This window comes from Osmerus eperlanus, chromosome 27 (assembly GCF_963692335.1).
Source record: "Osmerus eperlanus chromosome 27, fOsmEpe2.1, whole genome shotgun sequence".
In the NCBI taxonomy this organism is placed as follows: domain Eukaryota; kingdom Metazoa; phylum Chordata; class Actinopteri; order Osmeriformes; family Osmeridae; genus Osmerus; species Osmerus eperlanus.
The window spans coordinates 8287839-8313865 of NC_085044.1; the positions used below are offsets into that span (position 1 = coordinate 8287839).

The following is a 26027-nucleotide window of genomic DNA, read 5'->3' on the forward strand; positions in this document are numbered from 1 at the left end:
CCATCCCAGCCCTATTCTCAGTGTTGAATATTGTCATGTTCAGTTACTGTATAAAAAAGTAAGCTGTTTCTCCTGTGGTAAGTGTTTTTAGATTCAGCCTAAGTTGAAACTGCTTGTACATTTCCTATAAAAACGGGATGACTGGGTTGCTGCTGTAAAGAATAACTTTCTCATCGTTTTTTTTTTAACAGGTTGTTTGGAGTGCCATAACTTGTCATGGAAGGGAATTTTAAATCATGCCTAGCATCAGTGGGAATGTGTCCTGGCTTAGGTTACTGAAATGAATTTGTGCAACAGGCAAGGGATCCACCTGAACAATCAATTGACTTCATTAGAGAAAACCATTAGAGTTATCTCTACCATGCGTAGACTACAAGTAGCTAGCTACTGTGGTGAACCTGGCTTGTTTTGCAGTGGTTTACACAGTCTCGCTAAACAGATGATCAGAGTGTTGTGATGGGCTCAAATAAACACGCATTGCTATGTTTTTACAACCGGAGGATTGATCGGAAGACTAGAAACCGTTTTGCCAGAATAAAAAATTAAAAACTATGCTTCTGACTGGTTTTGAACCTACAACCATTTGCTTACCAGCCAATTGAGCCATTCCCAGACATGGATTACACAAAACTGGATAATAAAAAAAGCTGTTTCTCCAATGGCGAGCATTGTCAGATTTGGTCGAAGTTCAAACATCTGTAATTCAGTCATATTTCGACATATAAAAGTTAAACTTTGCATGGTACTTCAGGGGCATCTCACCTTAAAGCCTATTAAGTTTGAACCATCCTTCAAAAATACATTTGATTTAGTGACACAAACATATTGAGGCAATGTGTACATTTACATAAATACACCCATTTCAGCAATTTTGTACTTGATTCAATTTCCTTAAGTAACGTTTTTAAATACGTCAATGATACATATCTGTACCAAATTTCAAGTCAATTTCACCTTTGGTTCAAGAGAAGAGGAATTTTGAAGGTTTTCCCAAATTATCACAGTACAGGAAAATCCATCATGGCTCCATCCATCATCCCTTGAGGCTTTTTTGTTCCTCATGAAAAATGAGGCATGCACACCAAGTTTCAGAAGAATTGGAGCAATGGGGTGGAAATGCCATCACTTTGAAAATCGTACTTTTGGGCGTGGCCTGTGGCGCCCCCTATGGTCCGATGTGGCCCATATTTGGTGTGGGGGTACCCACTTGGATTTAGTATCAATGTGCCAAATTAGAAAATTTATGACTAGGGACTTTTTGAGATATTGGGGCGCAAGGAGAAGAAAAATAATAATAAGAATACCAACAATAACAATAGGTTCCCTCCTACCGGAGGAACCTAATTAGCTGTGTTGAAATGTAATCAAATCTCATACAGACAATACTCCAGCTTGATGCCAGTGTAACCTACACCCTACTGGCTCTTCACTAAGAGCCAGCGGTAGCTAGAACGGTATTTCCCATGATGGTTGTTCAATTAAATGAATAGGGGAGGAGGCAGCGTACAAAATAATGCACTTTATTCACAGTACGGTAAGGTGCTCACACGAGCTACTGGTACAACAAGCAAACCAAGGCTATGATTTCGTTACAATGCCTGTTGCAAAATGTCAAATCAAACTAGCGTAATTAAATCAACCCAAGAGGGCACTCTCACTGCAAAGAAACAAAAAGACAGAATAAGGCCCGTCCAACAAAATAAGTGACACACAAAACAACACTTGGAGGTGGTTTCACATGTAATTAAAAGGCACACAATGGCAAACCGCAAGCCCTGAACTTCTGTCCTATAGTAGTTGCCCAGGAACAGCAACTGGTTTTAAATAGTTGATTTCATAAAAATCTACGGTGTGGAAAAAGTGGCTACTAATGATCCCTGAAAGTAGCAAACATCATATTAGCCACTTGTGCATCAAACGTACTGGTTTTACGTGCAATTACAACTAGTGCAATAATTACCTGTACGTCCGTGCTGAGGACTGCAGACGGGAAACCATGTATTTCTAGCACAGGACACTACAACGACAATAAGTGCATAATCAATACCAAAATTTCCCATTTAATCCCACAATTTACACTGTTTAATACACCTCACTTTTACCGTCTTAAAATCTCAGTTAAAACACAAACATTGGTAAGCATAGACTACGTGGTGACGCTTGTCCTTACCCGCTTCACATTAATCACCGCTGGCCAGCTCTGATTGAAAACAAAAGACTAATTGTGGCATCTACCTGTATATAATTGAAATGAATGTGGTCACGTGACAGAACCAGGTGAACCAGATGGCTCCCTGGTTTATCCCCCTCCCACCTGTCACACCAGTGACACCTTGCATGAGTTGATATTTGTGGATGAGGCCGGATTCAACCTCAAAAAGTACAGACAAAGAGGGCCAAACATTATTGGCCAACGTGCTCTCGTGGATGGGCCTGGCCAGCGTGGAGGTAATGTTACACTCTGTGCAGCCATCATCAACCATGGAGTCCTTCACCGCCATGCTACTCTTGGCCCATATATGGCCTGACCCTGGTCAGGATGCTGACCCAGAATGAACAGTAACCTACTGTAGCGTACTCAAGCCCTAACTTACCCAAGTGAAAATGCTTTGTTCATTTCTTTGTTTTCTTAGCCTTTGTTCTGCAATTCCAATTGAAAGTAATACATTTGTGTTGACTAACAGTAGCCTACTACTATTTACTGTATACTGTGACCACTACAGTACTGAAACAAGAGCTCAAAATGCACTTGCTAATAAACATCCTGTAAGAAGGACAATTGCAATGTTTGTGATTTTTATGATTTGCATCCTGTCAAACACTACAGAGAGCTTGAGAATAGTGAGAAAAACTAAGGCGATTTCTGGGCTAGGGACCTACAACTCGACACCTCCATTGTCGCAACTTGAAGTACAGTGAATCAACCATGTATAATTGTTGAAATTATTCTCCACCTGAACATTATGTTTGGTAATTACACACACACATTTAATAAGTTGTTCTGCATGATTATAATTGTATGGATGTTTGTTTTATGAGTGATGTAGATTATGTTCTCTGATGTGTTAACTCAGTGTGTTAACAATTCCATGTGTTGTCTCATCACTGTGGACGGCTTTTGCAACATTGTGTAACCTGAACATTCATGCCAAGAGTGAGAGAGTGAAAGAGAGAGACAACAGAGCAAAAAAGTTCGAAAATATGAGTGAGAGTGAGAAAGTTAAAGAGTAAGAATGAGAGTGACAAAGGAAGAGAGGGGGCAGAGCATGAAAATTGGATGAACAGTGAGATTACATTACATTACATTTACATTTAGTCATTTAGCAGACGCTCTTATCCAGAGCGACTTACAGTAAGTACAGGGACATTCCCCCTGAAAACACAAGTGACAACTTACAAGTCGGCGCTCTACACCGTGAGCTACACAGATGCTTCTATGATAGAAAAGAGCAAGAGAAAAATGAATGGAGAAATAAAGAGAGGAATGAAGAGAGGAACAGAGAGACAGGGAAAGAGAGGAATGAAGAGAGGAACAGAGGCAGGGAAAGAGAGGAATGAAGAGAGGAACAGAGAGGCAGGGAAAGAGAGGAGCGTTTAATACGTTTGGAGGCAGATCCAGTCGGCCTGTTCAACCATGCAGAAGACACAGGCAGAAGACAGCAGCTACACAACATGGGCTTTCTTGTTCCTTCATTTATTTAAGCTGTGTGTTCCCCCAGCATTGACAAGAAGACACACACATACGGGCGCAAGCCCACACACACACACACATGCACTCAAACACATGCACACACACTCAAGGCGTTGAGGAGAACAGCTGCCCCAGGGTTAGTTCTGTTGCTCTGACAGACAGAGCTGGGAAAAGTTTCACTCTCTTATCTCTCTTTAACTTTCGCTCCCTCTCTCACACTCTCTCTGTCCTCTGTCTCTCTCTTTCTCTGTCCCTCCCTCTCTTTTCTTCTCTCTCTATTTCTCTCTGTCACACTTTCTCTCTATCCTACTCCCTCTCTGTCACTCACTGTCTCTCTAACTCTCTCTCTGTGTCTCTCTAACTATCTCTCTCTTTCTCTCTGGTTGGAGCAGATAGAGCATGCAGCAGGATTGAGCAAAACCTCTTCTTGCTCCTGTTTCTCTACTCCTTGCTTTTCCTCCTATTCTTCCCAGGTCCAATGAGGCTCAGGGCCTTTCATCTTAAAGATACAACATCCCGCCATCCTCCCTTCCATCCCTCCCTCTATCCCTCCACCCCACGTTCCATCCCTCCCTCTATCCCTCCCTTCACCCCACCTTCTGCCAAATAAAAAAACTAATGATTAAACCTCCAGCCCCTATCACAAAATCTGGGCCATGTTTGGTCTTTAATCTTATTCATCCGTGAAGCATACTGTACAAAAACACACGCATGCACAGACACACACACAGCACCTACGATCACTTGTGTCCTGTGGAGGGTTCTGATTAACCCTAATTAGACAACTCTGTTTATTAATGACTCTGCCTGAGACTCAGTGAGGAGGAGTGTGTGTGTATGCGTGTGTGTGTGTGTGTATGAGCGCATCTCAGACAGAGCTGTGTTTATTTGTGGTGCTTATTTACACATTGAAATTATTTCCTGTGCATCATGTTCCTGAACCCACTCACTCTGTCACCCCTCTCCTACACACACACACTGACTTACAGCATACACACATACATACACATACACACACACTTACCGCATACATACGCATACATACACATACGGGGTGTAAGTGTGTGTGCAGGGGTGTATGTGTGTGTTCCACAGTGTTCCAGTTTATGTGTGCCGGGACTCTGCTGGAAGCTCCAGAAGTCGCCCAGGGCTCGGCAGAAGCGCCTCCCAGCTGTGGGCCCTCTGGCTGGGCAGCTGACAGAGCGACAGGCCCCTCCTGCTCTCTGTGCTGGAGCTTCTACCCTTTATCCCCAATCTCTGATTTACTCTCTCTCCCTCTCCTCTTCCTCACCCTGTTTTACTCTCTCTCCCTCTCATCTTCCTCACCCTGTTTTACTCTCTCTCTCCCTCTCCTCTTCCTCACACTGTTTTACTCTCTCTCTCCCTCCCTCTCCTCTTCCTCACACTGTTTTACTCTCTCTCTCCCTCTTTTCTTCCTCACCCTGTTTTACTCTGTCTCTCTCTCTTTCTCTCTCTCTCCTCTTCCTCACCCTGCTTTACTCTCTCTCCTCTTCCTCACCCTGTTTTACTCTCTCTCCTCTTCCTCACCCTTTTTTACGCTCTCTTTCTACATCTACATGTCTCTCTTTTCCTGTCTTGATCCCTCCCCACGTCACTCATTTTCATGTTATTCACTTCCACCCAGCAAACCATACCCGTGTGAGTGTGTGTGAGAGAATTTGTGTGAGTGTGGACGTGAGAGTGTGTTTGTGAGTGTGTGTGCATATGTGAGTGTCAGTGTGTGCATGTGTTTATTTGTTGATCTGTGCAAGGCAGCAGAGAATCCTGACATCAATAGGGATAGGTATCGAAGTTCTTGTTTAGAACCGGTTCCCAGTGAATCGATTCCTTGGAATCGTTAGCAAAATTCATTAACGATTCTGTTAACGATTCTCTGTGCCGTTAAACAATTAAAATGCTAAGTTTAATAATGGATTAAAAATCGATATGCTCAGTTTAATAATGGGACACGCGAACGTCTGTCTGAATAAACTATAAAAGTTCGCGCATAGACAGACTGCAGGAAACATGGCAACTAGGAAGAAGCGTTCTAAAGTTTGGTTGTATTTCACACGACACTTGTAACGCCTGTAAAAAGTATATTTCGTTGAAGGGAGGAAATACTACAAATATGAAGAAGCATTTGAACACACAGCATGGAATGAAGTTACTGGAACGTCATCTGTTCGATGCATGCAGCAGCGCAGCTAACGTTCGCGCTTCATCTCTAACTATCTAAGGTAGAGCTAAACTGCTCAAAAGTGATTACAACCACTTGTTACCGTGTGAAGCAGTTTGCCTTTATTGTGTGTATTCGATCTAGTTATCTTCTGTCCCGTCGTTTGAAGCATACATTTTAGCTCCGGCATTCGTCTCCCATTAGTATTGATCTTATCGATCATTTCACGTTATCGGGGCGGCGTGTGTTATTAGCAAACGTTCGCGTGTTGCATTATTAAACTGAGCATATCGATTTTTAATCCATTATTAAACTTAGCATTTTAATTGTTTAACCTTTTAATAGTCCTGTTAAATGTGCCTGAAAACGCCTAAACAACATACCCAAAGTACATTGAAAGCTGTTGTTGAACCATTTGGAGTACATGCATGTAAATGGTCTCTTTTGAAAGGTGACACTGAAGTTATTTCCCCTGTTGTTAGGACCCCTGTAAGTCCTACTGGTGTTGAGTAATACATTTACATTTAGTCATTTAGCAGACGCTCTTATCCAGAGCGACTTACAGTAAGTACAGGGACATTCCCCCGAGGCAAGACGGTGAAGTGCCTTGCCCAAGGACACAACGTCATTTTGCACAGCCGGGAATCGAACTGGCAACCTTCTGATTACTAGTCCGATTCCCTAACCGTTCAGCCACCTGACTCCCATTAGATAATAGAAGCTTGAACACAAGGAAACTGAAAGTTTCTATCTCCGACTAGATTTTGTTTTGAAAACAGAGGCCTGAAGAGGCCTAGAGGTGGTAGGTATTAGCTCATTTCAGAGCCTGTCAAAACCAGTTTGAGAAATTCGTTTAGAACGAGTGTGTGTGTGGGGGGGTGCAGGACGCACAGACCTATGGCTGTAGAGGGGAACATCGATAAGAGAATCGATAAGGAATCGAATCGATAAGCAGGAATTGATAAGGAGTCGGAATCGTTAAAATCTTATCAATACGCATCCCTAATAGTCAATCATTGAGTAGAGCAGGTAGTCTAGGCTATTGACAGAATAGTGAGTCAGACACACACAGACAGCCGAGGTTTAATTAGAAAAATATATTTCTCTGATCTCCTTACTCAGCAGAGCCACAGAATATGCTGGAAGCCTCTGACCTCTGAGGAGTAGCTGATGTCTGATCAGAGCCTGAGGTTGTGTGACTAACACACTCATTCCATGTGGAACAGTACATACAGACGATCAGGCTTTAGTTCCATGTTAGCATGGGGAGGAGAGAAGAGGAGATGTGAGAAGGGGAGAGGAGATGACAGGGGAAGGAAGATGTGAGGAGAGGAGAAGAGGGGAGGAGTAGGTGTTAGGATAGGGGAGGGGAGTGGATGAGGCCAATGGGAGGAGGAGAGTTGCAGCTGCTGATGGGATATGATGGGGGTGGGGGAAGAGAGTTGGGGATTGTGGGAGAGAGATAGAGGGAGTTGGGGAGTGGGGCAGAGGGAGAGAGGGCAAAGGAGAGGGAGGTTAAGAGAGAGAAAGAGAGGCAGGAAGGAGGAGGAAGAGACGGGAGAGAAAGAGGGACAGAGAGGGAGGTGGCGGTGAAAGGTATGAGGATATTCTGCTGACAAACTCAAACAGGGGATCAAAGAGCGTCGTCCTCAAAATACCAGTGGAGAGATACAGTACACACACAGCGCCGAATACACACACACACACACACACACACACACATCATGCTCACACAAACATGCACCCACACACTCACACACATCTGCTCACCTGCACACACACAGACTGCTACACGTTCACACACCTACACACACACAGACACCTTCACACACACACCCATGTTTGATCTTTGAATGAATATGTTGTGTGCCTCTATGTGTCAGTGAACGTTCTGGAAATCTTATACATAAGAAATGGTACACTGCAATATACATTACATACATGCTGTCAGGATGTCCCTTCTATACGAGGTACAGTAGCAGTTCAAATATATTGAGGTCTACACATCTATATCTACAGTATTTGTCTATACTGCTGTACGTCTATAAAGAGGTTGATGTCTCTCGAGAAAGATGTGCTGGTTTTCTGAGTGTGTGCAACATTAATAACCAAGATCTTCCTGGAAGATATAGAGGGTCTCATGTACGCTTTTGCGCCCACTTCAGGCGTATTTGTTTCGCAATTTGCATCAGGATCACTTCAAACAGTCATCGCTGTTTTGACTTTGGTGGCTTAAGTCACTCTGGATAAGAATGTCTGCTAAATGTAAATATTACAGTTTTGTGTCGGTGTGGAATTCATGGGGTTGGGGGTTGCGAAGCCTCCTCCCTGAAATGACTCTCTGTAGGTTGGGATGTCTGCTTGTATAATATTTAAATTCGCTGTTACCTCATGAACAAGCACATCAACTTCGTTATCACTAAATCTTTGTTTTTGCGGTTTTGACTTTGGTGGCTGATCCATGATAGAAAGAGAGGAGGCCCATTCAATTGCGTGTTTAAATGCTCGCAATGTACTGTAGAGCGGGCGGAGAAAGGCGCTGATTACCCGATGACCTGCAGGTTTCGTAAATACGACGTAAACTGAAGTATCACAGCGTGCGCAATCTGGGGGTTGGCCATGGCGCTAATAACGCTACGTTTGCGAATGTACGTACGGAGGCCCAGAGTGTTTGTATCTGTCTCCTCGCTCTTCCCTCCTATTATCTATATCTCCTCTATCTCTCCTCCATCTCCTCTCCCTCCTCCCATCTCCTCTCTTCTCTATTTTCTTTCTCCTCTATCTCTCCTCTCCTCTATCTCCTCCTCCCCTCTCTAACATCTCTATTTCCTCTCTTCTCCCTCCTCCCCTCTCTCCTGGCTCTCCTCTCTGCTTTCCTCACCTCTCTCCTCCCTTCTTTCTCTCTTGTGCTCCATCTCCTTGCTACCTCCTCCTCTCATTTTTCCTCTCTTTTCTCCTCAAACCCCTAAAATGAACATGGGTTTTTCCTAATGCAAAACCAACATCAATACAGCCAGCTTATTTCGTGTTACCCAGCATGCACCTGCATCTACCAGTAAAGCCTTCCACTTGTGTGGTTAGGTTAGTGCACACACTTACAAACACCTTCACACACACTTGCAAACACAAACATACACACACACACGCACCTACAAACACACACATAAACACACGTACCTTCACACACAGGTTCCCACCAAGAAAGCACTGGGAGCACGACAACCAGGGTTGCACTTGGCCGGGGTTGAGCGTGTGACCCTTGCATTACGAGCACAGCACTTTTGCTCCTCCCCCACTCACCATTTACAGCCCCCTTTCCCTCCCCTCTCCCTCCCCCTAAAGGCACTATATGTCTGATTTAGCAAAACGCTGAATTACTGGACCTTATGTATTACAGTAACCCCTTAGGCTCCTTGAGCTATTAAGACACACAAACAGGCATGGTTCCAGTCTACTAAACTCTATCAACTTGTATGTAATGCATAAAGTTAGCTTTCGGTTTGAATCACTGTTTGAGTACTGTACCTGTTTCCTGCTTGCCATCCAAGATAGATGATGAGTGATCATGAGTGTTGATGCATCCTATATTCACTGTCCCATAAAGGATTCCCAATCTCTGAGCACTGGAAGGTGACCCAACCGGAGAAGTTGTAAAAAGTCCACTTTCTAACCTGAATGCATCAATTTTTCATGAAAGAAAGTGTTTGGTAACACCCAGCCCCCCTCAAAGAATTCCGCTTGATTCTCCTGTTTTTCTTTCTGCAAGCTTTGCTTTTTGCCCCTCTCTGAATATAACACACTATTAAATAATCATGGCCACAGCCCTGCACTTGGCTCCCAGCAGCAGCCAGGAAAACATCCAACACATTATTAACCTTTTCATGTTCCTGTTAAATTTGCCTGAAAACGCCTAAACAGCATACCCAAAGTAAATTGGAAGCTGTTCTTGAACCATTTGGAGTACATGCATGTAAATGATCTCTTTTGAAAGCTGACACTCTGAAGTTATGTCCCCTGTTGTCAGGACCCCTGTCAGTCCTTCTAGTGTTGAGTAATAGAAGCTTGAACACAAGGAAAGTGAAAATTTCTATTTCCGCCTAGATTTTGTTTTGAAAACAGAGGCCTGAAGAGGCCTAGAGGTGGTAGGTATTATCTGGAAGACTAAATTGGACCACAGGTTGAAGCCTTACCCAATTCAAATCAAAAGTCAAACATAATACCACAATATATTCATATTTGACACATGTTTTTATAAGAGTACATCCAGGAATTTTCTAAAAGGGTCTTTTGGAGACTCCAAAATGACCCTTTGTAACCAAGGTCAAGGTCAAATAAAAAGGTATTATTTTTCATAATTGTTATCTCTGGCCCATCTCTGGTACTTAGAAATATCATATATAATAGCTAAATCCCTAATTAGTAATACTGAAACACAAAAACTGAAGCATGAACACATTGGAGTGCTTTATCTGATTCCAAGGATTGGCGCACAAAGAACACTGATTCTGTCAACCATATTGCGCAATCGACTGTTATTTTGAAGGCTCCACAGACGCATACAAATGAGGTATTGGCATTTTCAGCTAGCTGTCAGCTACAAGGCTAACGAGCTAATTTCAGAGCCAGTCGAAGCCAGTTCGAGAAATTTGTTTAGAACGAGTGTGGGGGGGGGGGGGGCGGGGGGGGGGGCAGGACGCACAGACCTAGTTGGCTTTAGAGGGCTGTCAACGGGGCATGGAAGCTCCTATTGGGTCGAACAAGGTGTCAATCAAAAGGGGAGGGTTCAACGGACATTTTGAGACCTTCATTTTGTAAATACTCCGTTGATAAATCTGAGAAAATAACACTTTTATGTGAACAAGTTGTTTCTTCCGTCGGCTAACTTGCATAATGAAACAAAGGATAATGGCTATTCATGAACGTAAAACATTGTATTTGGACGAATTACTTTACATGGTTAGATACTTTGAACCCTTGGGACTTACGCAGATCAAGTTTTGATGGCATGATTTGCACACCTGGACCTATTTGAACAACTTAGGGTGAGTACAACTTTTTTCTTTGGCATTGTTGAAGGAATGTTCACCGGAAAAAGACGTTGACTTTGCTTGCTATTGCGACTTGATCTTGAATTGGTTTATTTCAATGGAAGCACAAGAATCGTAGCTTTCCAACGATGTATAACATGTGTAGCGTCTAAAAAATATATTTTTTAGAATTTAGTGCGTCGTAACTGAGGAAGGGGGAGGCAGCATTTTTGTCTCGCGGGCGAAACAGGAGCGTAAACAGGTTAATTGTCACATTACAAGTTATTCAGAACATTATTGAATGCTTTATTCATGTGTTTTCAGCCACAGGGCTGGGAGCACATCACTCAAAGGCCTGTTCATAGAGCACAGCAGCCCAACCACTACTACTGGAGATCCTCAACACAGGTGTGTGTGTGTGTGTGTGTGTGTCAGTGTGTGTGTGCATAGCATGTGTGTGGGTGTAGCATGTGTATAATGTGTGTGTGTATATGTGTGTGTGCGTGTATGTGCATGTATATAAGTGTGTGGGTGTACATATGTGTGTGTGTGTGTGTGTGTGTATGTGTGAGGTGGGAACAACATCAGCTGACATTATGAAACCATCCAGCTGCCATAGCCTACTGTACACCCTGAGCAAGCTCCAAACAGGAAAAAGAGGGGAATAGCAATGAGAGAGTGGTAGAGATAAAGAGAGGGAGGGAAAGACAGAGAGAGAGGGAGAGAAAGGGAGAGAGTGGGAGCAATAGGGAGAGAGGGAGAGAAAGACAAATGCGGGGCCAACTGGATAAAGAGGGCAACAAAGAGGGAGAAAAAGTGAAAGAGAGAGAGTGAGAAATAAGGACAGAGAGGAGGGGAGAAGGATGGGAGGAAATACTTTATAAGTGAAACTAACTTAGTGTTGTTGTTGTTCCGGAAGTTTCTGATGACTTCCAACTGTTCTGAAAGCTGTGTTCAGCTCTGTCATCTCTCTTTCTTCTCTCCCTCACTCACTCACTCACTCACTCACTCACACTCTCTCTCTCTACACCTCCCTTTCCCCCCCCTCTCTCTCTCTCACTCTCTCTCTCTCTCTCTCTCGACCTCTAAACCTCCTCTCTCTCTCTCTCTCTCTCTCTCTCTCTCTCTCTCTCTCTCTCTCTCTCTCTCTCTCTCTCTCTCTCTCTCTCTCTCTCTCTGTGTCTCTCTCTCTCTCTCTCTCACTCTCTCTCTGGGCCTCTGTTGCTCTCTATCTCCCTAAATTCTTTCTTTCTCTCCCTCTCTTTCTGTTTATCTCTGCCCACCCTTTCTCTCCCTCCCTTTCTTTCTCTCTTCCTTTCTCTCCGTCTTTCTCTCCCTCCTTCTGCAGCACTACTGTAAGCCTGCTAGTCAGCCCGTCAGGCTCGTTCTCCAGCCCTCCTTTCTTCTCTCTCTTTCTTTCCTCTCTTTATTCTCTCTCTAAGATGGCTGCTGGGAGGAGGAAACCCAGAGTCAGCACAACAGCTCAGGGCTGGTATCTGGTGTCTGCATGAGGCGCTGTCCTAAATACTGCTGATATACACATACACACACACATACAAACACACATGCACACACTCCCACACACGCACATACACACACACTCCCACGCACACACAAATACACGCAGACACACATTAACAGTACATTCATACATGGAGTAGTGAAGCGACACGGCGAGTTACAATACACTTTCAATGAAAATCGAGATTGGGGAAGGGGCAGAGGGGTACTTCGGATTCAAGCACAAAATAAGTAGAGAAATATTCAACCTTTTGGTGATGCTGGGGAGCGTTAAATAATCAATGGACCCCATATAAACACATGGTACTTATACCATATTCTTACTGTCTCTAATCCTCCCAGCCCTATATAATCCATTTTTGTATAATTACCGATACTTACGATATTACAAAAACGTAGCACAGTAGCTAGCTAGTGCCATCTCAGCCTTCACCACTCTTGTATGTATTTAGGCTAAAACAGACAATGGACGCTAATAGCTAATTACCAAACTTGGAGCAGCTTTAGCAAGCTGCTCCACTGCTCCACACAGAGATGTGATTTCATGCTAGCAGAGTGTTGCAGAGCATGACATCCATGTGCCGTGCCAGTGCATAGGACACATGCTGGTATTTTAGTCTGCATGTAAGCCAAGGTCTTATTTTTACAGATCAGGAAAGTGTAGATTGTAAGCTTTCAAAAATGATGTATCATAGATTGAAATCAACATACAATAACAATATAAGAAGGAAATATGATTATTTGAATGGTAACTCTTTACAGTTTTTTCTGATTGCTTAGACACTAAATGTTCAAAAAACACACAGTTAGTGAAACCTGACACTCAAAGAGAAAAACAGCAGCCCAGATCTGGACAACTATAAGCACATTCTCAGCCTCACACTATTTGCAAAATACTGACACACAGGGCCTCATGTACTAACGCTTTTGCACCCATTTCAGGCGTATTTGAATCGCAACGTGCGGGTAAAAGCATGGCGAGGTATGTACAAACATAGCCTGGTCCTAACCAGACTCTCGTACATTTCATTTGTACAGAGAGTCTGGCCTCGCTCCATTGACAAGCGTTGACTTCCTTGTAGGCGGGTACTCTGTTGAAGTTTAAAACTATTGGATCTGCCCAGAGCCACTCTGATCTGCCATAACCACTAGCCATAAATAGCCATAACCACTACCATAAATCACTAGCGTTCGCCTTAGCCAATTCCTTCACCACTACTGTAACAGAGCTAGCTGCCGTAGCTGGAAAATCAAACTTTTCCCGAACCCCGTGGGGAGGAGGACCACAACATCATGGCTACCAACAAAACTCAGCAAAACTTGTTCTTGCTTCGGCTTTAGTTTATAGATATTCGGCAGTGTTGCCACAACGGACCAAATGGCTTCACTCGCATCTTTCTCCGCCGCCATTACGGAACTACAACACAAACTAGCGCACAACATCAATGTCATCATTCTCAGCCACTCCCTCTGTTCACTGATTCGCCGGTAGAAAATCAACCGGAGACATCTGACTTACGTACCTCATGGCCAGACCTAGTACAGAAGCAAAATTTAAATTGAGCGGAAGTACGTAGGACAGCAGAGCCAGGCTAGTACAAACATGCCACACTGAGGTAAAAGCGCAGACTGCCTGTCGCGGGAACTGAAAATGGCAAATTGCGCTTTTGAGAGGGTCAAGGGGAAAGTGGGAGTTTCCCATAAAGAGATGGGAGGGGATGCGTAAAGTGCGTCTAATTATGTATTCCGCGGTATGTACAAAAACCGCCTGTAAAAGCGTGCCTCCATTTTGCGGTGAAAATTCTGCGCCTCTTAAAAGCAGGTGTAAACCAGAATGCGGGTTTCCTCGCATATGCCTCCTGGTGAAATGGCAGCAGTAATCCGAACAAGACGAAGACATAGGCCAAGGAGATTAGCTGAAAGGATTTTTGCCACAAGGATCACACTTTTTCAGATTATTGAACACAAAATCATTAGGCGTTACAGATTAAGCAGCCATGCAATATTCAAGGAGTCAGGTGGCTGAGCGGTGAGGGAATCGGGCCAGCTTATAAGGTTGCCAGTTCGATTCCCAGATGTGACAAATGATGATGTGTCCTTGGGCAAGGCACTTCACCCTGCTTGCCTCGGGGGGAATGTCCCTGTACTTACTGTAAGTCGCTCTGGATAAGATTGTCTGCTAAATGTAAATATTACAGTTTTGTGTCGGTGTGGAATTCATGGGGTTGGGGGTTGAGAAGCCTCCTTCCTGAAATGACTCTCTGCAGGTTGGGATGTCTGCTTGTATAATATTTAAATTCGCTGTTACCTCATGAACAAGCACATCAACTTCGTTATCACTAAATCTTTGTTTTTGCTGTTTTGACTTTGGTGGCTGATCCATGATAGAAAGAGAGAAGGAGGCCCATTCAATTGCGCATTTAAATGCTTGCAATGTACGGTATAGTGGGCGGAGAAAGGCGCTGATAACTCGATGAACTGCAGCTCATCGAGCTGAAGTATAACAGCGTGCGCTGTCTGCGGGTTGGCCATGGCACAGATATAGCAACGTTTGCAAATATACGTACATGAGGGCCACAATGTTTTGCAAATCACTAAACACACTTTTCTGCATTAGACACAGAAATATAAGATTATGTCACTTTATTGCCTTTTTTTAGACACTGCCTTCTTAAATGCCACACACATGAACGAATGGATCAAACATGGGTGCCAGGTGTACAAGCACTAAAGTGCATAATTGTAAACATACCAATCAGGTGTAAGCAGTATAAAATGGCAACAGGTCAGTGTACCTGTCCTCATCCATAATGGAAGGCAATGTTGCAGGAAGAGGTAGAGTGAGGATGAGAGGGGGAGCCCGTGGAGGAAGAGAGGTAGGGAGAGCGATAGGTAGACCTGGAGGCCGTGGAAGAATAGGGCCAAATTTACAGTATCTATGTCATGAAATTCGAGCAACATAGGTTGACCATATTGTGAATCATGGGGCAACATTGAGAGAGGCTGGACAGAGAGTTCAGCCCAACCTCAGCAGATATACTGTTGCAACAGTAATTTGGACATTTCGACAAGAGCACAGGTGAAAACTACTTTTCTCTACTGTCTACTGTACAGTACAGTAATATGTAGCCTACATTGCACTACATCAGTATTTTTTTGTACCCATTCACTGCAGTCCATGATTTAAATAATGTACCGTATTTCATTTGCTGTATGCTGTCTCCACAAATGTATTTGCTGTGTTTACAGTATGTAGCCTACTACAGTATTTGATTTGAAATATGTTCTGATCTTCTCCACAAAATGCAACCTTTCAGAATCAGGATCAGAATGGGATTTATTCGCCATGAAAGTTTGCACAGACAAGGAATTTGCTTTGGCAGGAAGGTGCATACAATAAAAATATAGGGACCTAAGACAATGTGGAGAGAGTACAGTACTAGTGATGGGTCGTTCGCGAACGATCCGGCTCTAAGAGCCGGCTCTTGAAGGTGAACGTCGGGAGCTGGCTCGCATATCTGAAGAGCCGACTCTTTTTCTTTTACGATTTTTACGTAATAGATTAGTACAGCCTATAAAAACTAAATGATTATGAAAGAATAAATTTTAATTGTATTTAAAATAATTGACTAATTCAAAGAACAACAAAAAAATACTTGTAGGCTTAAAGGCGCACACGATCATCCTCACATTCTGTTCCTGTCAATCCTGCATGAGGGAGGGCCGAGCCAACTCACACAGTCAGAGAGTAGTCAAAACTCGGAGGAGAGCCATGACAAATCAATGCATTTTTAAAGATTTGTGGTTACGATCGAGTATGATTTCATTTAATGTGTTTTAATATTTAATCATAATTTAATTCAAATTGTTTTCACACCCATCATAGTCAAATTCATAGTTAAAACATGTATTTTTTAAAGAGCCGTTCGGGAGCCAAAAGAGCTGGCTCTTTTTGGTGAGCTGAGCCATACAAGCCGGCAGTACATATACAGTACATATTTTCATCAGTGCGCAGAACTAGTCTTGTGTGTTGTGTTTGGTCAACATATTCATGTACAAAATCAAGGTTATATCATTAGAAAAGAATACTTAGTGTAAAGGTGTTTTAAATTGTGCACAACAGGGTGTAACTGATTCAAACAGAGTCACATTGTACGAGCCATGTGTGTGGCATACGGTGACAGAATTGTTTTTTTATAAATGATTGTATAGTTTTGAACGAAGTGTTTCACTTTGCAAAAGATTGGAGGTGTTCTGCTACTTGTGTGTCTGGTTGTGTGAATCGTGTGTTGTGACAAAGTGAGCCCTGTTTTCAAAATTGTGCTTAAGCAATCGGAAAAAAACTGTAATCAACTGTCAGAGAAATTCCTTGCTTGAAATATTTTAACCTTTTTCCCACTGTCTACAGGTATGTAATGGCTGGTTAACTGTAGTAGCTAGCTAACATAGCTAACAACTGTTATCGCTGTCGACTAGGGATGCGTATTGATAAGATTTTAACGATTCCGACTCCTTATCAATTCCTGCTTATCGATTCGATTCCTTATCGATGTTCCCCTCTACAGCCAGGATGCACGTCCTGCACCCCCCCACACACACACTCGTTCTAAACAAATTTCTCAAACTGGCTTTGACAGGCTCTGAAATGAGCTAATACCTACCACCTCTAGGCCTCTTCAGGCCTCTGTTTTCAAAACAAAATCTAGTCGGAGATAGAAACTTTCAGTTTCCTTGTGTTCAAGCTTCTATTACTCAACACCAGTAGGACTTACAGGGGTCCTAACAACAGGGGAAATAACTTCAGTGTCACCTTTCAAAAGAGACCATTTACATGCATGTACTCCAAATGGTTCAACAACAGCTTTCAATGTACTTTGGGTATGTTGTTTAGGCGTTTTCAGGCACATTTAACAGGACTATTAAAAGGTTAAACAATTAAAATGCTAAGTTTAATAATGGATTAAAAATCGATATGCTCAGTTTAATAATGCGACACGCGAAAGTTTGCTGATAACACACGCTGCCCCGATAACGTGAAATGATCGATAAGATCAATACTAATGGGAGACGAATGCCGGAACTAAAATGTATGCTTCAAACGACGGGACAGAAGATAACTAGATCGAATACACACAATAAAGGCAAATTGCTTCACACAGTAACAAGTGGTTGTGATCACTTTTGAGCAGTTTAGCTCTACCTTAGATAGTTACAGATGAAGCGCGAACGTTAGCTGCGCTGCTGCATGCATCGAACACATGACGTTCCAGTAACTTCATTCCATGCTGTGTGTTCAAATGCTTCTTCATATTTGTAGTATTTCCTCCCTTCGACGAAATAGACTTTTTACACGCGTTACAAGTGGCGTTGTTGTAATTTTGTCGTGTGAAATACAACCAAACTTTAGAACGCTTCTTCCTAGTTGCCATGTTTGCTGCAGTCTGTCTATGCGCAAACTTTTATAGTTTATTCAGGCAGACGTTCGTGTGTCCCATTATTAAACTGAGCATATCGATTTTTTATCCATTATTAAACTTAGCATTTTAATTGTTTAACAGCACAGAGAATCGTTAACAGAATCGTTAAGGAATTTTGCTAACGATTCCAAGGAATCGATTCACTGGGAACCGGTTCTAAACATGAACCGGTTCTCGATACACATCCCTACTGTCGACACACACACAGAAAGGAACACAACCACAAACAGGTGGAGAAACTCAAGCACTCTTATCCAGAGCGACTTACAGTAAGAAAGTACAGGGACATTCCCCCCAGGCAAGTAGGGTGAAGTGCCTTGCCCAAGGACACAATGTAATTTTGTACGGCCTGGAATCAAACCGGCAACCTTCTGATTAATAACCCGATTCCCTAACCGCTCAGCCATCTGACCACCACAGACACACACGGACACACACACACACTTCTTCCCAGTTCTCAATCTGTTCTGGGTCTCGTCTGTGATCCGTCTTCCTGATTGACGGTGTACTCCCGGTAACGGTACCAGAGTGTATCAATGTGTGATGTCTCCACTGTTAAAACTGCTGACTGTGCTGCAGCTGTACTCCTGCCTGCCTGCCTGCTGTCTGTCTGCATTCCTGTCTATCTGAATGCCTGCCTGTCTGCCTGATGTCCAAGTTTGAATCACATCACTATGTATGGGGTGTAGCATGTGTGTGTGTGTGTGTGCTGTAGCGTGCATGTGATTGTGATATAGAGAGTGTCTGTAGTGTAGTGTGGGTGGTCTGTGTGTTCCACCATGTCAAGATAAAAGGTCCCCAACTCTAAAGCCACCCCCATCCCCACCCCCTGCATATGTGTGTGTGGTGTATTGTGTGTGTTTGTGTGAGGGTTGAACACAGGTACCCTGACAAGAGAACATAAACCCTCAAATCTGGCCTCGATGGAACTCTTTTAAACTCTGTAGTTACCATGACAACCACCGCACAAAAAAGCAATTATATGTGATCTTTAAATAAAAGAAGAAAAAAGAGAATGCAAGAGTGAGAGAGTGGGGGAGAGAGAGGGAGAGAGGGAAACAGAGAGAATTTGCACAGCTCTATAATCTACGGCTCTGCTCACCCACACACATTTGGGCTTTACCTCCTCTCCTTACCCTGCTCCTTTTCTCTCCTCTCCTCATCAAATCAGTTTCTATTTCATCGTGTTCCTTTGCTTCTCGAGGAGGACATAAATCATCCTCTTATTTCTCACAGGGGGAGGGAGTCAAGAGATAGAGGGGAGAATAGATGAGTGAGAGACAGAATAGATTGACAGAGAGAGAAAGGACGTGACGCAGGAAGGAGTGTGTGTGTGGGGGGGGGTATACCAAAGGATATGGTATCTGTGCTTAGTGACATTCCAGGACAAACACACACACACATGCACACACAACCAGAAACACACACACACAAAGCCAAACAGGCAGCCAAACATACACACGCACACCATCCTCTCTGAAGGTCTAGCTTATGCAGTGTTTGATGGTGTGTTTGTGACCTTCTGAGTCTGAGTGATCTGACAGTATGTGGATGGGCAAACCTCCCCGAAGCATCTGAAGGGGGAAGAGAGGGACAGATAGAAATCAGGGAGAGACAGATAGACCTAAAGAAATAGAAAGAAGAACTAGAGATAGACTGATTTATAGAGAGAAAGAGAGAGGGGGAGAGAGAAAAGGGAGAAGTGGATATATATAGAGAGAGAGGGCGAGAGAGAGAGAACAGAAGAGAGAGTAGCAAAAAGGGAGTAGCCCACCCTTTTTCCCATAAATCCAAAACACAACAGAAAGGACAACTCCACACATGTGATGTTGAAGTGCAGGTTCAGAGATAGACGAGGACATGCAGCACACACCTGTGAGGCCGTTGATCCTGCTGGATTACCAAGGGGGGACAGAGACCTCTGCCTGTGTTACCGAGACAACCAAGGGAGGAGAGAGACCACTCCCTAAGTTACCTAGACGACATGGGTGAGAGAGAGACCAGTTCCTGTGTCACCTGGACGACTTGGAGGTAGACAGAGAGACCGATCCCTGTGTTACCTAGACAACCAAGTGAGGAGACAGACCAGTTCCTGTACTAAATGACTTCGGGGGGGGGGGGGGGGGGGGGAGATCAGTTAATGTGTTGCCTAGATGACCTGGGGTGACAGATAGACCGGTTCTTGTGTCACCAGGGGGTGAAAGTGAAAGAGAGACCACTTACTGTAGAAACAATGACTCCCTCTCTTCTCCCTCTCTCTCTCATTGCCTCTTTTCACATGAAAAGCTGATGTTGCCAGGCTTAGTCTTTTCTTTCACAGTGAGATTTGACAGAATTATGCTTCGCTTTCATCCTGCTATCTTGGAAGAGAAAAACAGAGAGATGGAGAGAGAGAGGTATTGAGAGAGAGAGGTATTGAGAGAGAAACAACCTCAGTTCATCTGTGCTCCATGCCTGTAGCCCTCAGAGCCTGGAGCAGGGAGAAGAGTTGACAGCAGAGATGCAGGGCAGGATGAACCTGGGTGGAGCCAGGTCTTTCAAGCACCGCAGAATACTTCGTTTTGTAATGACAGTAATGGCCTCCACCCCCAGCACGCCACTCTGCTCTCCTTAATCAAACGCATAACTCCTCTCCTCACTGTTTCCCTACTCTCTCTCTCTCTCTCCTCGCTCTCTGCTCCTTTCCTCTCTTTTCATTCCTCCTCTTCTCTTCTCTCCTTTCCTCTCCACTCACCACTTTTTCTCTCCTCTCTTCCCCGTTGATCTTTCTCTCCTCTCTCTATCGTCCTTTCCTTTCTCCTCCTCTCTTCTTAACTCCTATCTTTCCTTCTCTCCTCTCAACTCCTCTCCTCTTATCTCCTCTCCTTCCTTCTCCTCTCCAGTCCTCTTAACTTCTCTCCTTCCTTCCCCTCTCTCATCCTCCTTCTCCACTCCTTTCAACTCCTCTCTTCTCAACTCCTCTCCTCTCTTTCTCAGTTCCTCTCCTTCCTTCTCTTCGTCAAAGGTGAAAAGACTAATGAGATCCTAAATGTTCTATTACTGTAAAGCAGAGGTATATTAGCTACTCTCCACCATCTCCTCCCCCCCCCCTCCTCCCCTCTCCTGTGCCCAGGCAGGGCAGGGCAGGGCAGACTGGGCCAGCGGTGGAGACGGCCTGGGGCTGTTGGAGCCTGGAGGCCTGGAAGCAGAGTAGCCAAGCGGAGCTCAGTGCTGCTTTGATTGCGCCCTGAGGTAAACTGGAACAATCAATGCGACACTTGGTCTGCGAACCACGCTTCCCAGGAGCTGGTCTGGGATTGTTTCATTATTCATCTGTTTAATATTTCATTCCCCTACAGACCTCTTTACAGCAATGGACGCCACGTTTCAAACGTGTTGTGCCCCGAGACTTGACAAATTACAGCTCATCATGCTGAAAATGGGTCTTGGCTTGTCTGGGCTGTCAGCCCTCCTCCTCCTCTTTAATTCCAACACTAGTCCCTACCCCCAGCCTCAACTTCTGCCTCCCTTCCCCATCCCCAAATACTACCTCCTTTACCCAGCTTCCACCCGTGTCTCAGCACCCTCTCTCAGCCTCTGTCCTCCCATGAGAGTGGTGTCTTGGTCAACTGGTGGTTAACACGCATATACCAGTGACTCACGAGGGAGTGAAGGATCGTAAGAGCACACACACACAGCACAGTGAGCCTGTGTCTGGAGTTCAGTTAACTGTGTCCTGAGACTAAAGGAACAATAGAAAAATGCATAGAAAAAGAGATGAAGAGAAAGACCAATGAACAGGGAGAGAGAGAGAGAGAGAGAGAGAGAGAGAGAGAGAGAGAGAGAGAGAGAGAGAGAGAGAGAGAGAGAGAGAGAGAGAGAGAAATTCAGTTGTAAAGAAAGAGAACCATGGGAAAGCCCTTAACTGAATGCAAACACACCACACCAACAAGTTGCTGTTGGGTAAAAGCAATGTCTCTCTGGTTGAGACTAGTCAGTTCCCAGAGGAGTGGCACATCTTCCCCTCAAAGGCTAAATGGCAAACACGACTGGCCCCACATACTTCCAGGAACATAAGCCGAACATAACCACTCGAGCACTTCGGCCTGCAACACCCTGCCCAGAGAAAGATGGGTCCACACACTCCCATCATGCAGTGCTTCTCCTTCCATGCTCCACAGTGGTGGAATGATCTCCCCACTCAACAACACACCTCTCGGTCCCTGTGATCCTTTTGCTGTGGTCTCAAGACGTCCTTCACCTAGACCTTCGCCCTGGTCCTCAAACCCTCCTGTCCTGCATGTCCTAGATGTTTCCCTGCTCCAACACACCTCATTCAAATGAATGGGTCGTTATCAAGCTCTGCAGAAGCCTGGTAATGACCCATTCATATGAAATCAGGTGTGGCGAAGCAGGGAAACATCTAGAACATACAGGACAGTGGTTCCTGAGGACCAGGATTAAAGGTCACTGACTAAACAGTCCTTAGCCTTGTCTAAGTGCACATACATTAATAATTGTGATCCCTCCAAAGGTGTCCCTGCTGTGCACAATGTATTTGAGATTGTTGTACCACTGTCTGGCAAGAGAGACTGCACCCATGAAATAGTTTGATGTGATTTGATGATGATTTTGCTGCACTGTATTGAGCAAGCTCATCTGCATGCTCATCATCCTCATCGGGTCGTCCTCATCAGGTCGGGGTCTCGACCTGACTGCGGGTCAGGTCGAGGGTTACCTCGAGGGTTAGCTAACCTGACCCTAACTCTAACTGACTGGTTGTCGGATCCCCCTCGGACCCCCCCAATACAGTAAAACTGCACATTTTAGAGTGGCCTTTTATTGTGGCCAGCCTAAGGCACAACTGTGCAATAATCATGCTGTCTAATCAGCATCTTGATATGCTAACAACTGTGAGGTGGAAGGATTTTCTCGGCAAAGGAGAAGTGCTCACTAACACAGATTTAGACAGATTTGTGAACAATATTTGAGAGAAATAGGCCTTTTGTGTACATAGAAAAAGTCTCATGAAAAATGGAGGCAAAAACAAAAGTGTTGCGTTTATAATTTTGTTCAGCGTATTACAACCCAAGCATGCAGAAAGTGTAATCTTGATCACCAAAGAGAGCCCCGTTTGAATGCATGTGAAGTGTTAGTGTGGTGGGCCAACACTAACCAACGTCACCAGGCGTGCTGTCCTGGGAATGCTGTGTGTGCACAATGCTGTCATCACTTATTAAACGGCCAGCATCTCTTAACAGTCTTTATGGAAAACGGGGGACTCACAGTAGGGATGCTGCATAACTCATTTATGTGGACCCCCCCCCCCCACCCTTCAAACACAAACACCATGCACACACAACTATAAATGCATAAACACGTACACACACAAACGTATGAATACACAAATACCTGTACACACACACACACACATGCATACACACATACCATTAAGTCAGAGTCAGTCCGCGTAAACAGAAGCAGGTGATGATGATGTGGTTAGACATGGTGAGAGCACAGGTTGTACAAGGGCCCTTGGAACAGAGCTCCAGTCTGACAGGACACAGGCAGGAGAGAGCCGCCTTGTCCCTGTGTAAACATGGTACAGTAGGCTGCATGGTATACTTGGTATAATTACATGTGAATGGGAGTGGGAATAGATAATTGTATAGATATACAAATATATAAATATAGTTGTAAAATACTCCATCATCTTTGTCTGAGCACCTACTTTGGTAAAAGGTTCTAATTACCAAAACTGTTATCGTAACTAATTATCATGAGGAAAAAAATAAATCAAACATTCCAAACTTCAAGTTGAGTCTGAAGATATTTTACATATTAACTAAGATAAGGGTCGGTTCTCAAACCACCTGGAGCCAACGTTACTGAAACAATCTGTCTCCGTGATTCCATAATCTATGATCACAGCAGCGCGAGCTGCAGCAGACCGGAGACCGGGGACCGGGGAGCGGGGGATGATGAGGCCAAATGCGCTCGTAATGAGCCTATTATCAGCCCCATCAGGCAGTCACCGAGCACGACCGTTAACTCGCTGCGCGCGAGGAGTCCCGATGCGCCTAGATTAGAGCCCGCGTGAGAGGCTTGAATTCGCGTGCCAGTTCAGATAAAAGCACGCCGTCTAGTAGTCAGATTTCTGCCACCGCAGCAAAAAAAATTACTGCGCTAATTACAGCAGCGTCTTGGAGACTAGACTACACATGTAGAAGTTAAGCCGTTAGGACAGGCTTCTCTGTGAGCAGATGCATTGGAGGTGAATGATCTGGGCTACACCTCTGTAGCCTAAATGAAGTTGAAGTTACGATAATGAAACGGTTATTGTAATAATAAACTACTGTGTGTAGTATTGAGACTACTAGGCCTGCCTCCTGTACCGTCATTTAAAAAAGTTTGTGTGTGTGCCTGCAGGCTATACAAGTACAACGCAGCCCTATCGCATATCTAACTACAATGGCATTATGTCGCGTGTAGAAATATTTCATCCTGAAAAGATGAATCAGTCATTCCCAGTTTATCTATCAACACCGATTAGTCAAACCGCTGCGCTTCCTGACAGTGAACGACAGCGCTGACGAGAGAGGCCGAGATAGCCGTGGTGACCTCCCATTACCACGCTGATATAACCGGAGTTTTTCTCACAGTGTATGTGATGATGTAGGTACGACTCTCAGTCGCAGTCGGCGCTTCGATTGGCATGGTTATTACCGCTGGCTCTGCGCGCACAGCAGGGAGAGCGAGAGAGAGCGGCTGAGGCAAAAGCTCCGCATTATCTTTTTAACCTCCATTACAATATGGATACGTTTTGAATCAACCGATACAGGTTTTTCTGGAGGGAATTGGAAACAAACCTGTGGATGGATTTTATTTCTTTGTTTTGTCGCCAATGCTAAAGGAAATATGCAGCAAAGCTTCACCTTGGTGTTTGTCAGTTTCTTGCTCGGATGTTGTCGTGGTACAAGTTTCCCAAGTAATATCAACATAGGTGAGCTTTACGAACACGTAATGACGTCTGTAATCCTCAATATGTAATCCATTATCGTTGACCGACTATTTTGTCGTTATATGAACGGCTGCGTAATGACAACGAAGTGCACTCAAGTTTCACGACTGTCTTGTGTCGTAGGCTGCGTATTGTCTTGTAAAACACATCCCCCACACGTTCCTTGAATCCCAAATGTATGTAAAACCTTGCTCTGTCGGGTTGCATGAAGGAATTACTTTTTTTTAAATCTGTTTCGCAGGGGGGTTGTTCCCAACCGGCTCTCACGAATATGAGGTGTTCCGGTTCGCCCTCTCGCGCCACCAGGACATCCCCAAGCTGGTACCGCAGGTGGATATGGTTGACACCAGCAGTAGCTTCGCCATGACATATGCCTGTAAGTAGCCTATATCCCTTCACCGGGAACTGGGTAGCAGAGCCCAAATAGTTGAGGGCCCTCATCTTTTGGACGCCTCGGAAACCCACTTCTAACTTAAACCTAACGTAAACAGATCTCTGTCCTGACTGCATTCTTTAGTGTTCGCAGTTCTTCATTCAGTATACCTACACGGCAGACTTAAGCTTAGCTGCGTCCTTTCGTGTCTAGCTGTCTCTCCGCGCAGAGGCGCGGGGCGGGTGGAGGTGTCAACTCGCTGCGGGCGAGCAACACCAATCTGTTGCTCTGCGATAACGCACGCGGTGTCCGGTGAGCCCTCTTTCACTGACTGGGCTTCGGAAATGAGTTCAGTCATTGTTGCTTGCAGTAGAAGTGAAACCATTTATTTGTTCTGGTTTATTCTCTTTTTCCTGTATTTACAATGAAGCAATGCATTTGTGATGCTGATTAACACGAAGCAGTAAAAGGGGCACAGTGTTGATGTTCGCAGTCCTATGCGCTGGCCGAATAGCGAGTTGTGCAAACTCAGTACTTAACATGCTGAACAAGTTCTGTTGGCAGCATCAGCTCATCTCTGCAGAAAGATGCCATGGACCAGTTCCAACGTTTTATCATTTCTGGCGTGCCTTTGTAGCGCTTGTTATTGAAAGCCTTTTGTCACAATTGTTGAAGCGCTAGGCAATACATTTGTAGTCTGCCTCTCTCTCCTGGTCTCCCCAGGGAACCTCCCCCTCCCTCCCCCCTCTCTCTCCTGAT

General features: G+C 44.4%; 1 protein-coding gene across 2 annotated transcripts in view; it reads left to right on the top strand.

Annotated features, from left to right (window-relative positions):
• Positions 1 to 24565: 24565 nt before the first annotated feature.
• gria1b (glutamate receptor, ionotropic, AMPA 1b) overlaps positions 24566 to 26027 on the top strand; it is a 57249-nt gene continuing 55787 nt past the window's right edge. For both annotated transcript variants that reach the window (XM_062453133.1, XM_062453134.1), the window contains exons 1-2: positions 24566 to 24877; positions 25137 to 25271. In XM_062453133.1, the coding sequence (XP_062309117.1) occupies positions 24793 to 24877; positions 25137 to 25271 (220 nt within the window). In that variant the 5' untranslated portion in view covers positions 24566 to 24792. The remainder of the gene's footprint in view (positions 24878 to 25136; positions 25272 to 26027) is intronic.